Source organism: Coregonus lavaretus (genome assembly GCF_964263955.1).
Source record: "Coregonus lavaretus genome assembly, chromosome: 2".
NCBI classification, from domain to species: Eukaryota; Metazoa; Chordata; class Actinopteri; order Salmoniformes; family Salmonidae; genus Coregonus; species Coregonus lavaretus.
The window spans coordinates 36680845-36698350 of record NC_139989.1 but is presented as its reverse complement, the minus strand read 5'-3'; the positions used below and the strand labels follow the sequence as shown (position 1 = coordinate 36698350).

Sequence of the window (17506 nt, the reverse complement as noted above, 5' to 3'; positions counted from 1 at the left end):
TCTCTGACCTCCTCCCTATAGGCTGTCACATCGTTGTTGGTGATCAGGCCTACCACTGTTGTGTCATCGGCATACTTAATGATGGTGTTGGAGTCGTGCCTGGCCATGCAGTCATGGGTGAACAGGGAGTACAGGAGGGGACTGAGCACACACCCCTGAGGGGCCCCCGTGTTGAGGATCAGCGTGGCAGATGTGTTGTTACCTACCCTTACCACCTGGGGGCGGTCCGTCAGGAAATTCAGGATCCAGTTGCAGAGGGAGGTGTTTAGTCCCAGGGTCCTTAGCTTAGTGATGAGCTTTGAGGGCACTATGGTGTTGAACGCTGAGCTGAAGTCAATGAATAGCATTCTCACGTACAGTTGAATTCTGAAGTTTACATACACTTAGGTTGGAGACATTAAAACTTGTTTTTCAACCACTCCACAAATTTCTTGTTAACAAACTATAGTTTTGGCAAGTCGGTTAGGATATCTACTTTGTGCATGACACAAGTCATTTTTCCAACAATTGTTTACAGACAGATTATTTCACTTATAATTCACTGTATCACAATTCCAGTGCGTCAGAAGTTTACATACATTAAGTTGACTGTGCCTTTAAACAGCTTGGAAAATTCCAGAAAATGATGATAGGCTAATTGACATCATTTGAGTCAATTGGAGGGAGGTGTACCTGTGGATGTATTTCAAGGCCTACCTTCAAACTCAGTGCCTCTTTGCTTGACATCATGGGAAAATAAAAAGAAATCAGCCAAGACCTCAGACATTTTTTCTTAGACCTCCACAAGTCTGGTTCATCCTTGGGAGCAAATTCCAAACGCCTGAAGGTACCACGTTCATCTGTACAAACAATAGTACACAAGAATAAATACCATGGGACCGGGTTAGATGCTGTCAAATCAAATCAAATGTTATTTTATTTGTCAGGGACAGTAGCAACATACAGCAGTAGGCCTACACAGTCATTATTTGTGACTACACATTTGCTGGATGCATTTGTAGTTTGTTTTGGCTGTGTTTTGGATTATGCCAGAAATTAATGGTAAATAATGCATTAATATGGATGCTACCATGATTACTGATAATTATGGATGAATCGTGAATAATGATGAGTGAGAAAGTTTGAGGCACAAAGATCATACCCCCAAAACATGCTAACCTCAATCATCATTATTCACAATTCATTCATGATGATCTTTAATCATGGCATAATCCGTATGAATGTAGAAGTGTTCCGAAGCATATTCTATTCTTATTTACAATAAAAGTGACTCCAAAATGACACAATACATTATTTACCATTAATTTATATTGGGCACAACATAATTCGAAACAACCAAAACAAACTGCAAATTCATCCAACAAGTTTGTAGAGTTAAAAGCTTGATGTAGTCATTGCGTGCTAGGAATATGGGACCAAATACTAAGCTTTTAATTACTTTAATACACCAAGTGAATGTGTCCAAATACTTATGACACCTTCAAATGGGGGGGGACTAGATAAAGTGCTTTAAGTCTAAACAGTAAAATGAAAATACCCCTATGAAAATACCCTTAAATAAAAAGGTGACATTCAGGATTGTTGCCGCATATGAAACATTTGATCTCAAATCCAAAATGCTGGAATATAGAGCAAATGAAATGTTTCAGCTTCACCGTCCAAATAAATTAGGGGAGTGTATAGCCAATTTAAAGTGCTCAAAGATGTGGTTCATCCTCGTGACACTGGCCCATAGTTGTCCAGAAACAACACCTAGGCACTCATGTCTGTGCTGAATTCATATTCTCCCCCCAAAGTGTGCCCATTGGCTCCCCCTCATGCATTCAAAAGCAATGGACAGGTGTAGGAAATGTGGAAAGTACCTATAGCCTGTGGCTACACCAAGGGTGAATCTCAGAAGTTCTTTGATTCCTTGCGTCCCCTCATTCTATCCTCTTCCAACTCAAAATGTCTGAGGTAAGCATGGTCTACTACTAGACTGCGGGAAGTTAGATTCTTTGCGAGTTTACTTAAGAAAACAGATCATTTCCCAAATCAGCTTTTGAATCAAGTAATTGCAGCAAGCAATCCTGTATATCAACATTTTGTGCAGACTAAAAATTGTATTACATCAAATATACAAAGCATGCTCTTTCTATGACAGACTGACCAGATGAAAGCTATGATCCCTTATTGATGTCCTGTTAAATCCACTTCAGTGTAGATGAAGGGGAGGAGACAGGTTAAATAAAGACTTAAGCCTTGAGACATTGTGTGCCATTGAGGGTGAATGGGCAAGACAAAATATTTAAGTGCCTTTGAAGGGGGTATGGTTGGTGCCAGGTGCACCAGTTTGAGTGTGTCTGCAATGCTACTGGGTTGTTCCACGCTCAAGTTTCCAGTGTGTATCAAGAATGGTCCACCACCACCCAAAGATCATCCAGCCAACTGTGGGAAGCATTAGTCAACATTGGCCAGCACCCTGACAAATTGAGGCCGTTCTGAGAGCAAAACTCAATATTAGGTAGGTGTTCCTAATGTTTTGTACACTGTATAAACTAACACAGGGATGGGCAACTTTAATTGGGGTGGGGGCCACAATAAAACGGAACTCATGAGGGGCCGCAGTGGCCCGTAGGTCTGCGTACCCACATCCATACACCCCCCCCCCCCCTCCCAAGCAAAACATTTTAGCAGCCCCCCTAGTTTCCTGAAATTCTACACATTTTGCCATAGGGTGGAGGAAAATGCTTGAAGTTTTTAATATGATAACTGATTATCAAATGGGCCTCACCCTGGTCGGTAATTTGACCATGCTTACTACAAGTTTACATTGCTGGTCGCTAGACTAATTTACCAATCTAAAAATGCTTTGCTGACATGGGCTAGTTGAGTGACTGCTGATGCACAACTACATTTAGAAATTGCACCTTGTGTTTTCTATTATTCTAACTCTCAGCAGTAAATTGAGACCCCGACTTAATTTCTAAGAAATTCCACCACTAGCACATTTAGCTTATATTGTATTCAATGTGATAATTTTACTAGTACTTTCAGTTTGTATCTTTTACATGTCTTTCAGTCCAGCACCCAAACACCACTGAAAATAAAGACCAACAAGTTTATAGTTATCCCAACCATTTATTCAGACACAGTCTAAACCAAAGTGAGCTCATATGTAAAACTTCTGGAAAAAAGGGGAACATAAAAAGGCAGGCTTTGTAGTCGTAGATTTTGATTGGAATGGCGGTGCCATGGCCTCGTGAGCTTCACATCAAGAGTTCCGATTCCCTGGGAGAAGGGAGGTGACAGGGACGGGAACAGGGTGTGACTAAATTACATAGCAAACAGGATGAGGAACGCCACCATGAGACAGAAGAGCCCCATGGCCTCGGACAGGGCAAAGCCCAGGATGGCATAGGAGAAGAGCTGCTGCTTCAGGGAGGGGTTCCTATCCGAGAGAGAAAGAGGAGAGGACTGAAAGTTATGATTTAGGCTGGACGACAGCAGCAAATTGTTTGTTTATGATATGAACCCAAAATTAAAATGAACCAGCTCACACGCTTCATCAATACTCTTGTGGTAAAATTTGAGCATTTCTCTGCCACCCACATAATCACTGATTACAACTATTCTTCTGCTGCATCAGATTTTGCTTCTGAATATGCCCACTTCCACGAACAAAGGAATGAATCCTTTTCGTTCATCAGTTACCTGGCATAACCGATGATCAAGCTGCCGAACACTGTTCCAATTCCAGCCCCTGATCCGGCCACTCCCACTGTGGCGGCTCCAGCGCCGATGAACTTGGCGGCAGTGTCGATGTCCCTGGAGACGGCGCTGGTCTGGAACCCACGGGTCAGAAGAGAGGCCTCACCGACAGGCAACAGGGCCTGGGGAAGATGCAGGGTGCACAGCGGTCAAAATCAGAACATAGTTCCATTTCAGCCACCTGACAGGTGTATATAGCCCCGTGTAGCTCAGTTGGTAGAGCATGGCGCTTGCAACGCCAGGTTTGTGGGTTCGATTCCCACGGGGGGCCAGTATGAAAAAAATAATAATAAGTATGCACTCACTAACTGTAAGTCGCTCTGGATAAGAGCATCTGCTAAATGACTAAAATGTAATAAACTGGGTGGTTTGAGCCATGAATGCAGATTGGCCGAAAGCTGTGGTATATCAGACCGTATACCACGGGTATGACAAAACATTTATTTTTTTACTGCTCTAATTACGTTGGTAACCAGTTTATAATAGCAATAAGGCACCTTGGGGGTTTGTGGTATATGGCCAATATACCACGGCTAAGGGCTGTATCCAGGCACTCAGTGTTGCGTCGTGCGTAAGAACAGCCCTTAGCCGTGGTATATTGGCCAAATACCAAACCACCTCGTGCCTTAATGATTAAATAGCCCACCCCTCCCCCTCTAATACGATGGAAGCTCATAGCTCCCGATTGCCTTCACCTTGCCAGTTCTCAGACTACCAGAAGGGTCAAGTAATAACAGATAAGGGCTAGGGACACATCTGGAACTGGGGTTTGTTTAGGAGTGGAATGTCATGGAACAATCAGAATGAAATATATGGTGTAGTACATCTCTCTACCATTATGGTGTAGGAGTACATTGACCCCACTTAATAAAGCCCCAGAACAAAACCTATCAAGAAGAACAGAGACTAGTACAGAGGTTGAAAGTGCTGCTCGGGTCTCCCAAGTAGTGCAGCGGTCTAAGGCACTGCATCTCAGTGCTAGAGGCATCACTACAGACCTGGGTTCGATCCCAGGCTGTATCACAACCAGCCGTGATCGGAGTCCCATAGGGCGGCGCACAAGCGGTCCAGCGTCGTCCGGGTTAGGGGGGGGGGGGGGGGGGGACTGTACTGTACTTGGCTCGTCGCGCTCTAGCGATTCCTTGTGGCGGGCCGGGCGCCTGCAGGCTGACCTCAGTTGAGCAGTGTTTCCTCCGACACATTGGTGCGGCTGGCTTCCGGGTTAAGCAGGCAGGTGTTAAGAAGCGCGGTTTGGCGGGTCATGTTTCGGAGGACGTATGACTCGACCGTTGCCTCCCGAGCCCGTTGGGGAGTTGCAGCGATGAGACAAGATCGAAATTGGGGAGAAAAAGGGGGTGTAAAAAAAAAAAAGTGCTGCTCAAGATACCAGTCAAGAAAGGTCAACACAAGAGCAGGGGCTCTATGATGATTATTATTTATTTTTCACAAGGAGCATGTGTGCGCCTAAGTTGAAAAATGTAGGCGCAATTTCAGGTAACAAAGCTAGAATCCTTCATTTTTCTAGGCACTCTGGTGCTCCTAAATAAAAATTCCAGGTTGCATAACAAAATAGTCAGGCTGATATGCGAGTAAAATGGTCACACTGTAGAGCCCTGAAGGGACCCGTGGAAATGGTCACAAGGACACATAGCCTGGATACCAGTCCTTTTTAAGCACTGGCCACATTAGTATTTAGCCAGACAGGGATTTAAAATAGCCTGGTGTTGAGGATGAATACAACTAAAAAGGCAATATGGGTTAGTGATGAGTTGAAAAGAAACAAACTTTATGAACATAAAATTGCCTAATCTAATAGTTTCAGGTTATCACAAAAAGGGGCAATTGGCAAAAGGTTCACACACAAACCTAAGCAATGTTACCGTCACAGGGTTTACATTTAGTTTGAAGAGAGGCTCACCTGCTGCTCACTTCTGACTTCAGGTCTGTTGAAGACTGAGACCGAGACTGGCCGGGCGAGGACTCTGGACCCCCCACGCAGCTGCAAAAGACAACTACACATCAGACTCCTAGACAGACTTAAAAGCTTGTAAAAAGCTCTAATTACAATAATTACTAACAGACTGCCAAATGTAGATTACCCTGAGGTGAGTTCTGGAGCACGCCAAGATTATGACCCTACAGAGTTGCATCTAATAGTCTAACGTTAGGAGGATTACAGAGGCATGAAGACTGGTAGAATGGCAATGTCATGATCAATCCAAATCTTGTCCTTAGTAAAGACTGAGTACTGTAGGGTTAGATTAGCCTACAAGGTGAGAGGCTAATAGCCTACATAGTGATGTTTCCCAATGTATCCCCGGCAGACCACTGGTCATACATACAGGTAACACTGTCAGACTATTCTTTCCCATCAAATTCATTAACTTTTTTCTAAAAAACCTAAATGCATTCTCATCACGTGCTACATTCCTTACAAAATATATTAATTTGCTGCGCATCTTTTAGCTAAACAAGATGGTGTGGGTAAGAGCTAGATCTAGACTGATAAGGCACAACTGGCAAAGGATCAAACAGTGACATTGTAGTTTCAAAGAATACATACCACAGCAGGTGAGGTGACAAACTTAGCGCAGGCGTACATGGCTTGTGCCTGTGGAGAGAGATGACAAATTACATTTTTTAACTGCTAATTTGCACCACCATGAAATGCCACAGCCATTTAACAGGTATCTTCTTCCAGCACACAATCAGTCGTTTGGACAAGAAAAAATTTGTTTATAATGGAAGGCATGCACAACTCTTAGCTACCGCCCACCACCTAAACCAGCTCTACACTGCTAAAGGTCCAGGTCATACGATTTGTTGATTAAGTGTAATTGCATGAAAAATAGCAAGGCTTGTTTGAATGTGGGAAGATCCCAAAGCAAATGACAGTGCAGCATTAAAGAACAAGATCCTTTCAAAACACTAACACTTACTGTAAGTGGGGAGCTAAGCTATGATAAACCTAGATTCCAGATATGTCTAATGCAAGTTAATCCAATTGCATTGGTAGCGAGGTAGTGTAGTAGTGACAGTGCACATAAAGCCCAGACAGGCAAGCTAGCCTTTAGCGATGCTATGATTGAATAAGTACAAATCTAACTAGCTACATTCATTGTATCATTGTAAAATATACCACAAGCTTTAGTATAGTACACCCTTTCCCCGTCGCCATTTTGCCCCTGGGCAGGTAACGTTAACATTAGCACGAATGACAACTGAAGGATTCACCATGGGGAAATCTAAACTATCCCAAATCAAATGTCCCTGGGTGAATGGGGCTTATTAAACCCATGTCACATGCAGTGAGGGTAGTAGTTATTTGCAAAAAGCCGAAAGCATGAAACGTTAGCTAGTTGGCTAACCTGGGTAGTTTGTTAGCCATAGCTAGCTAGCTAAATGTAATATACTGCAGACGGACACTGCTAGCAGATAGGTGGGAGGAGTTGTCTAGCCAGCTTGAGACGTGAAGGTCAAAAATGACCCACAGACACCAATACAGGAATTAAATACAAGGACGCTGCATTTGGTACAGAACGCAAACTATATTTGATAGAAATTATTAAACGTCCTTCTCAATCCTCAGGGACATGAATCCATAATGACTGAAAACATGCACTGGTTCACTAGGCCCAGATATGGACCAGCAAGTCAGACATTTTGCAGAAGAGTCACCGCAGCGATCGGTTGTACACCAACATGCATGGTTTCGCAAATTAACATTTGCATGTTTATTTCCTAGCAGTATACGCGGCTGCCCATGTAGACACGTCTCTGGTAAGAATTCTACAGTACGAATACATTCGCTGTAAAATGTAATTCTTCGGAAGAAATCATTGAATGGCCGTCCACTTCACCTACATTGCATGGCTAGCTAGCATGCTAACCATTTCTATTCGCCCCCGCAATACAGACAGGACATTTCAAAATATTCACAATGCGATTATAATCATACCGAAATGACAAAATACTATGTCATACTGAAACACCAAACTATTAACTCACCTTAATGTTACAGTACACACGGGGTCCACGATAACTAGCTCACCGCAGCAGTCAATGTACAATCTGACAGCTGTCACCTTGTTTTTTATAAGATTAGTTACTACGGCCTAAACGTCCATTGGACAAAAATAAACCTCCTTCGCATATGATTTGCTATTTACCTTGTCACTACTTTTAACCTAGCCTATAATGGAGCGTTTCAATTAACTATAATAATTGCTATTGGTTGACAGTATTTAGGGCGGCCGGGTGACTCGAACACTGAGGTATAATAAGAATGGACTCGAATCCTATTCCTTTTCCCCATTGGACCATATTCCCGGTAACCTTTCAAACTACATCCAGTGTTCTCTATTTCTATTGGACAGTGTATACGACGTCCCGCCTACTTCCAAAATCTTTGAGTAAAGAAATTCGGTCAGCTTTAAATGACGTGCAGCTTATAAAGGCTTCATAAAGCCTTCATAAACACTACATAAATGTGTTACAAATCATCTATAACCGTATGTCATGCTTTATAAAGGGTTCATGAATGTGGCGTAACTGTGTGACATAACCACAAATGACAAATGTGACATAACCCACTTTGTCAAATATGACATAAACCTGTGCATTATAGGGTGGCCTTATAAATCATATTCAATTGAGGCTTTACAAAGCATGCATCTTGGTAGAGCATTGCACCGCCAGGACATTGGGTTAAATTCCCAGGACCACCCATACTTAAAAATGCAATGACTGTAAGTCGCTTTGGATAAAAGTGTCTGCTAAATTTGATATATTCTTTTTTACATTTTAGTCATTTAGCAGACGCTCTTATCCAGAGCGACTTACAGTTAGTGAGTGCATACATGTTTTTTTTTCATACTATATTTCTAAAAAAAAAAATTATAGGATGGCCCAACCTCTTTTCCTCTTTGGTGTGTAGTCAATATTGGACCTGACCTCACCTTCCCCAAAAATGCTGTGCTGCAAGGATGACACACTCTAAAGTGCAGTCATGCAAAGCCAAAATCCGTTAATATTTTTTGCCTACTTCTGTTTATTTCCAAATTCTGTTTTCTTGGTTTTGTTTTTCCAGGTTCCGGATTTCCATCATTTTTTTCTGGTTTAAACCATTTTCTTCACACTTTTTGAATACAAAAACAACAAAATTTGATTTTCTGTGATCACAACAATGCTTAAACCACATCAGGGGATGAGGTCTGGGAGGTCGACTTTTGAGGTCTGGGAAAAATCTAAGAAACTTAGATTTTTTGGGGTAGTTGCCCTTTAATTCAGTGAGCATGCCCTGCACTGTTGTTAATTCAGGCTCTGATCAGTCCCTACACCCAAACGAGGGCATTGTGTTCATCCACCTCTGGCCTGCTGGCTCCCCTTCCTCTGCGGAAGCATAGTTCCCGCTCAGCCCAGTCAAAACTGTTCGCTGCTCTGGCACCCCAATGGTGGAACAAGCTCCCTCACGACGCCAGGACAGCGGAGTCACTCACCACCTTCCGGAGACATTTGAAACCCCACCTCTTTAAGGAACACCTGGGATAGGATAAAGTAATCCTTCTACCCCCCCCCCAAATTTTTTATTTTTATAATTGTAAAGTGGTTATCCCACTGGCTATAGGGTGAATGCACCAATTTGTAAGTCGCTCTGGATAAGAGCGTCTGCTAAATGACGTAAATGTGCCCTTGAGCAAATCACTTAACCCTAATTGCTCCTGTAAGTCGCTCTGGATAAGAGCGTCTGCTAAATTACTAAAATTTAAATGTAAATGTAAAATGTTTGTTTAGCAGTTTTTTGTAGTGCAGTAAGCCACATGTGATGTGATTCAGCCGCCAATGGAATGGGCAGAGTAAAAGGCCAGCAATACTCCATATTATTCCGAACACCATGAAATGGCACCATATATACATTCTACACACCCTACTGAGTATTTCCTACAATACTTTTGCACCCAGAATAGTTATTGCTCTAAGCCAATATGTATTTCATATACAGTGATTCGCATTTGTGGCATTTATTTGACCTTGGAACATGTTTTAAAACCCAAATGTAATGCAAATGTCACTTGAACAAATATGAATTATTGTTCATGTTTAGACAATTATTTTTTCCATATATCATGAATGGTTATTGACACTTTGCTACTATGTGGGGGACTTTTATTTTGAAAATGTCCGAAATTCCGTGACCTGGAAGTACTTTTTTAGACTGCATTCCAAACACGTAAAAGACACACCCTCTCCCCTCAAATTAAGTAGACACTTCTGATGACATATCATGACGTATGATGAGTTGACACTTGAAGGGCAAGGGGCGAGGGAAGAATGAATTAATTTTAAAGGGGCCGCCCTTGCCCAGAAATGTGTCAATCGTAGGTCCCACGGTTGTGCGTTCAGTCATCATGGAACCGCCGGTAACGGTTGTGTGTGCTTTATATGCGCTACAGTCAAGAATGATTGCATTTCATATCTTGGCTAGAAGAGAACGCATCCGCAGACATCGAATGCTAGCCATCCGACGATATTAGCTAAATTGAAAATTACAATGTATAAGTGTGATGTCAGGGAAAGTTGTATGCGCTAGATAACGTTTCCAAAAGCTAACCAAACAAAAACATAATTACTTTTACGATACGTGCTTGTGCCATCATGTGCATTAGTAGCACAATTTCTAACTTATTTACATTCATTTTTACTTACACTTTTATGTTGACTTCTCCATATTGACGTTGGTTTTATGTTTTGGCAGACTTTTCTTAGCGGATGTACAATCATCGCAAATTGAATTATGGGGCGTTTCAGGCCATGGAGTGAACAGATTTGTACACTCGCACACTCGATCAAGAACGAGGGCTGAGCGGCTTATGTTGCCAACTTCCCTTGCTTGGCCAATGGCAAAAATGGCCGCGGGGATTGTCTTTGAGGGTGTGTCTTTGATGTGTTTGAAACGCAGCCTTAGTGTTGCTGAGAAGACGCTGATCATGTGATGAGTTCACAAATCAAATGCCCCACTTGTGCTGCAACTGGACAGCGAAAAACAAGTAAGTTAACCTTTATTTATTGTAATTTAAATGAGTTTGTAGTAGTTAAGTGCTGAGGTAGATTAAATACTGTAGCTACCGCAATCGTTATTTCAAATAATTCCGGTGACTTCACAGCAATTGCTAGCTAGACAACATTTTGCTAGCTAGCAGGCTTAGCTAAATGCAAATCCACCTAGATACAGCCATGTCTCATAGACACGTCATTCGATTTGTAAATGAAAAGGGAATATAATAATACAAATTAAATGGAGTTTATCATCTTCCCATTTAGAGTTTCTGGCGCAGCACAGAAATGCCCTTATCCAGATGGTGTGTCAAAGGCATTTCCTATCAGACCTGCTAACTTTCTTTGTTGTTACTTTAAGGTTGGAACCAACATGCAGTACCTCCAGCAGCAAGAGTGGCAATAACCATTCGTTTGCCAGCTCAGGGACAAGCTACACTATTCACAGCCCTGTGTAATGTTCAATGTAATTTAATTGCTGGAATTGTAGAAACTTAATGTACTTGTATTGTTTGAAAAATGTAAAAATAAAAAGGAAATGTACGGTTTAAGCATGTCTTTAATGTTGATTTGTTTTAGCTGTTAGTGATAATTCCCTAAGTGTTAATACATTTGTATTTCCATCATTAAGCCCTTATGTATGTGATATGAATGACTAAAGGTGTCTGACCTTATAGTAAGTACAGCATCATATGATGCAAGGCATTTATGTGTTATAAATGACCAAAGGGGTCTGACTTTAAATTAAGTGCAGCGTCATGCGATATAGAGTCTTTATGGATCTGTTATGAACGACCAAAGGTGTCTCACTTCAAACGAAGTATTACAGGACACTACATAAAGTGTCAATAAATAGGTTATTAACGTTCTGCTGATTTATGAAGGTTTTCTCATGATCCACAGGTTACTACTGTGAGAGGTACTGAAATGGGTTGATGGACCTGCAAAGCTTGTGTGTGTGTCAGAACCAAAATGATTTGGAGTAGTCCAACCTGAGACCACCGCACCAGGTATTCCTCTTCTGTTCCCATGCTGGAGACCAGGGCTTGATTACAACCTGTTACAATGGTGCCAACATTTTGTGGCTGATCTTTCAGCGGGGGAGTGGGTGAATGTGTCAAAGACCTGACTGGGCCCAGCACCGTGTGGTATGTCTAGTTTTTGTTGTGTGCATGTTTTTGTACTGAGGAACATGTAACTTTGTTCCATAAGAAAGACACTTTCAATTCATTTAGATTGGGGGCTTTCATCAAAGTGTTTATTGGTGTAATGTGGCCCCAGGCTATTGCACACACAGCACATATAATCCTGGGATATCAACCATTCAAAGTTGGCCTTAGTGGGAGTGACCATAGAATTCTATAGGAGTGACCTTACTGAGGAAAGTATTTGTCATCGTCACTACTTAACACAGTCAAAAAGTCATAATTATTGCTAAACCCTGCCTTTCCACAATTTATCTTGATTGATTTTAAACCTAACCCTAACTAATGATGGCCAAGTTTGATGCGTTGGTCCACCAGACCTTCTGCGCATTTGGGCGGAAGTGTCTTGGAACAACATTAGGTGTAATATGACAAAGATGACTTTAGAGCGTATGCCATCCTTCAGCACAACATGTCACCCTTTATAAAGCACATGTTTATATCATATTCGACAAAGTGGATTATGTCACATTTGACATTGGTAATTGTCACACAGTTATGCCACATTTATAAACTCTTTATAAAGCATGACACACACACACACACACACACATATATATATATATATATATATATATATATATATATATATATATATATATATATATATGCTTTGTAACCCATTTATGTAGTGCTTATGAAGGCTTTATGAGGCCTATATAAGCTGAATTTCATTTAAAGCGGGACCGAAAATTCGACAGCAAATTCTGCTGCATACAAATACATAGGCCTTATGAAATATGTCAAAGAATACATGATTTTCTTTCAGTTTTCCAGTGCATTCATGGGTATTTAGTAAATTTCAGTAGACCAAATATGTATGGTATATAGCCAACAGAATAGCCTACGTTTGAGCAATATCAGGTATGCCTCACCTCATCATGGGATGATAAGAGAGTCTGGAAACTTTATGACATGAGACGGTTGTCAAATAAACTGTAAATGGCATTGTCATTTCTCATTCTGTAAAATATGGGATGTGCTATTGATATTTTCTTCTACAAATGTCACACTTACATAAATGACCAATTAAAGACTACTCAACTGAAATGCAAGTTTTGTTATTGAAGAAAATTTGATTAAATTAAAAGCAAAACTATTATTCAAAGGCCATATCAGAGTCTGTGGTAGGGGATACACTGGACATGAACAACCACAACTTTTGAAAAGTTCCTATGGCGTGACGTCTAGAGTGTGTAGCCTGAAACCTGCAGTCAGCCTCCAGACTTCCTTGCAGCACCATACACAAGGCAGTGAGCTCCTCGCTGTGGAACCTAGGAGGTCTCACCACCCAATGCAGCTTCCCTCAACGATCTCGTCTTTCGCGTCCGACATGAGTTCAACCGTCTCCGACCTGCCCATAGCTCCTTCTCTCCCTCTGCCACCATTGTCGGACATGCATCAAGTAGCTGAAATTCAGACATTAAAAATCTACTTAAGGTACAATCTGCAATATTACTTCAATTTAATGATAATTTTAATGAATGAACCTATATTTTCAGAGTAGCTTCCCCAACACTGCATGTGACCCCTACAAAGAGAGTATGACAAAATACATTAGGTTGCTTTGCACATTTCTCTTCCTATTCACACTCTTCACCAAAAGTAATGAGGTCCATATCAAGACAAGTCTTATTTTTTCTTGACGTAACCAAGTAGGCTGACTGATACACAAGTGGGCCTACAGTACATGATAATCTTGTGTCTTTCTCATATAGGCCAAATCTTAATTCCATAATACATTTTACATCTACACAATAAACCAAGCAGCATGAAGAACCAATAAGGCAAAACTTGGTCCTCTTTGCCACCTCCTTTCGACTATCTAAATAATCTAATGGCAGATTATCTGGCTGCCATCTCTTCTGAATCAATAAACTGAAGTGATAACCTCAAAGGTGCCGACTCACGCTTGTACTGTTGGTTTGTTGATCAACCCTAAAATGGTCACCCTTGAATGACAAATGTGGATAGAGTATACCCAGTGTTTCTTATGTCTGTTATTCAATAATTCAGTAAACAGTGTTGGGGAGTAGTGAACTACATGTAGTTCAACTATACTATTTTTGCAGTAGCTTGGTGGTAGTTGAAATAAATTCAAATCTAGTATTTAATTACTTTTTTGCCATGTAGTGGTGTAGCTACCCAGCAAACATGTTCACATTGGCCAATGCGGGCTAAAATATTGGCCCCATGTAGGCTGCCAACATTGGGCCAATGCTTATTGGCTCCACGTTGGCCTCCAAAGCATTTTCCCAGGGGTACATTCAGTTCGATTAAACGTTTGCTACGTTGCGTAACGGCTTGTACTGAATGACACATTTCCCAAAAACATTTTTCAAATGTTCTTAAACAGACTTTGAGGTACGTTTGCTCCATTTGGTGGGTGTGGCTTGAAGCAATGAGTGAGGTATTTAAAAGGACAGAGTCCATGCTGACAGTGTTCCACAACCCACAACCCCTCCCTATTTTTCAAATGGTCTTTCAGTACAGCACCTTTTCGGTTTCATTGAACGTTCCATTACATTTTTTCGTACTGAACGCAGCCCAGTGTGTGGCACAGTGTAGGCAGCCCAAATCTGGTTAAGGCAGCCCTCACTTTACTTGAAATAAGTCCATATTTTTCCAGAAAACATGTTCACATTGGCACAATGTGGTCCTAAAGCAGGCTAAAATAATGGCCCACGTAGGCTGCCCATATTGGGCCGATGAGCCTTTGCTATTTAATAGGAATGTATTTATTTATAATTTATCACAATTTAATTCATTGCATAAATTGCATAATTTTCAAGCCTTAAAGGTATTTAGGAAACGTGATACACTGTATCAGAAAGACAACCAAGTTGTTACTTTCATACATATATTTTTTCCAAGAGAAACTGTTAAGTTTCTCATATGTCACATGCACTTATTTAAGTCTTTTGAAAGACTATCATTTTTCTTAAGGGTAGCTTTAGTGTAGCATAACTTCTTCCAGTGTAAAGTAATTGGTAGCTTGGTAAACTATATTTTCAGAGTAGCTTCCCCAACACTGCATGTGACACCTACAAAGAGAGTATGACAAAATACATTAGGTTGCTATGCACATTTCTCTTCCTATTCACACTCTTCACCAAAAGTAATGAGGTCCATATCAAGACAAGTCTTATTTTTTCTTGATGTAGCCAAGTAGGCTGACTGATACACTGTCAGTAAACATTATGCAACCCTTAGATTTCATGGCTTTAGCCAATAAATCACTTCACTCTTGTCATTCTTGTCCATATATGCTGTCATCAACAAATACTTCAAAGTAGAAACTGACTGATCCCACAAATGTTAACTCCATCCTCTCAATTGATAAGGGCTTTGTCTCCACCCGTTGGTGACAATCTGCCTGTACACTACTTTGAATTTGAGCCTCTGGTGGTGTGTGTGCGTGTGCGTGTGTATGTGTCCTCATAATTCACCCTCCCTATGCTTTCTGTGCAAGAACTGGAGCCTTTTCGAGGGAAAGGTTCTTTTGAGCGGGAGTGCAATATACCTGCATACTTTCAGCTCTGATGGTGAACTCTGAGTCTCTTTTCCCCAATGACCGGAGCTGTCAGACCTTTCCTTCTCTCCGTGTCAAGATGTCTATATCATTTTAACTGCCGGCCTGAACATGGACCTCGCTGGATTATAGTGAGGGTATAAATCAGCCCCAAAATCTCTCTCCTTCTCCTTCCTACCCCATTTCACCACCACCACCCCTCTGCACCCTCCACCTCCACTATAAACCAAGATGACTCCTCTTTCAACCGCCATATTGCTTTCACCTACAGTATCCTGGAGTTTCAGATCAGTGCAGATGAAGAGGAGAGGAAGGAAGGTCACTTAAGTCTATTGAGATGCACCCAGTGTGTCCAATCATCTATCACTCATTGACGCCATGTTGATATACCACAAGTGAGGGTCTTGTAATTAATCAACCTCTCTGCTGCTCCTCTGTGCTTGGTCATGCTCTAATAACCCTATCTTCCATTGGACAATAACCAAAGAATGTGTAACAACTGTAGCACTGCTGTAGCTAAAAGTGGCATTGACAGCCATGAATATCAAATCTAAAGCTTCTAAAAGAAAGGATTTGGTCAAAATGCCAACTTTATCTCCAAATAGTTACTCCATTATTATTTACAGATGTATCTTGAAGTAGCTAGATACAGTTCACCATGCAGCAAGATGTAGTGCAGAAAGATGTAGAACTAATGAATGCAAACTCTCATTTGTCTTTTGGATATTCAGTATTTGCAAGACAGGTTGAGCTATTGCATACATGTGCTTACTCTTGTATTTTCAAATGATTGAGGACAAATTGTTGAATTTTTGTGAATTATTATGCATTATACCTATCACCAAAACTCTATAGATACAACCATAAATACACTGCTCAAAAAAATAAAGGGAACACTAAAATAACACATCCTAGATCTGAATGAATGAAATAATCTTATTAAATACTTTTTTCTTTACATAGTTGAATGTGCTGACAACAAAATCACACAGAAATTATCAATGAAAATCAAATGTATCAACCCATGGAGGTCTGGATTTGGAGTCACCCTCAAAATTAAAGTGGAAAACCACACTACAGGCTGATCCAACTTTGATGTAATGTCCTTAAAACAAGTCAAAATGAGGCTCAGTAGTGTGTGTGGCCTCCACGTGCCTGTATGACCTCCCTACAACGCCTGGGCATGCTCCTGATGAGGTGGCGGATGGTCTCCTGAGGGATCTCCTCCCAGACCTGGACTAAAGCATCCGCCAACTCCTGGACAGTCTGTGGTGCAACGTGGCGTTGGTGGATGGAGCGAGACATGATGTCCCAGATGTGCTCAATTGGATTCAGGTCTGGGGAACGGGCGGGCCAGTCCATAGCATCAATGCCTTCCTCTTGCAGGAACTGCTGACACACTCCAGCCACATGAGGTCTAGCATTGTCTTGCATTAGGAGGAACCCAGGGCCAACCGCACCAGCATATGGTCTCACAAGGGGTCTGAGGATCTCATCTCGGTACCTAATGGCAGTCAGGCTACCTCTGACGAGCACATGGAGGGCTGTGCGGCCCCCCAAAGAAATGCCACCCCACACCATGACTGACCCACCGCCAAACCGGTCATGCTGGAGGATGTTGCAGGCAGCAGAACGTTCTCCACGGCGTCTCCAGACTCTGTCACGTCTGTCACGTGCTCAGTGTGAACCTGCTTTCATCTGTGAAGAGCACCGTGCGCCAATGGCGAATTTGCCAATCTTGGTGTTCTCTGGCAAATGCCAAACGTCCTGCACGGTGTTGGGCTGTAAGCACAACCCCCACCTGTGGACGTCGGGCCCTCATACCACCCTCATGGAGTCTGTTTCTGACCGTTTGAGCAGACACATGCACATTTGTGGCCTGCTAGAGGTCATTTTGCAGGGCTCTGGCAGTGCTCCTCCTGCTCCTCCTTGCACAAAGGCGGAGGTAGCAGTCCTGCTGCTGGGT

General features: G+C 41.8%; 1 protein-coding gene across 1 annotated transcript; it reads right to left on the bottom strand.

Annotated features, from left to right (window-relative positions):
- Nucleotides 1–3100: 3100 nt before the first annotated feature.
- On the bottom strand, nucleotides 3101–7846 carry LOC311100473 (ATP synthase F(0) complex subunit C3, mitochondrial-like). The gene is made up of 5 exons (XM_084141393.1): nucleotides 7759–7846; nucleotides 6314–6361; nucleotides 5669–5749; nucleotides 3694–3872; nucleotides 3101–3430 (listed from the first exon to the last, which is right to left on the bottom strand). The coding sequence occupies exons 2-5, from the start codon at nucleotides 6350–6352 to the stop codon at nucleotides 3316–3318; spliced, it is 414 nt and encodes a 137-aa protein (XP_083997519.1). The 5' UTR covers nucleotides 6353–6361; nucleotides 7759–7846; the 3' UTR covers nucleotides 3101–3315.
- Between the last annotated feature and the right edge of the window lie 9660 nt (nucleotides 7847–17506).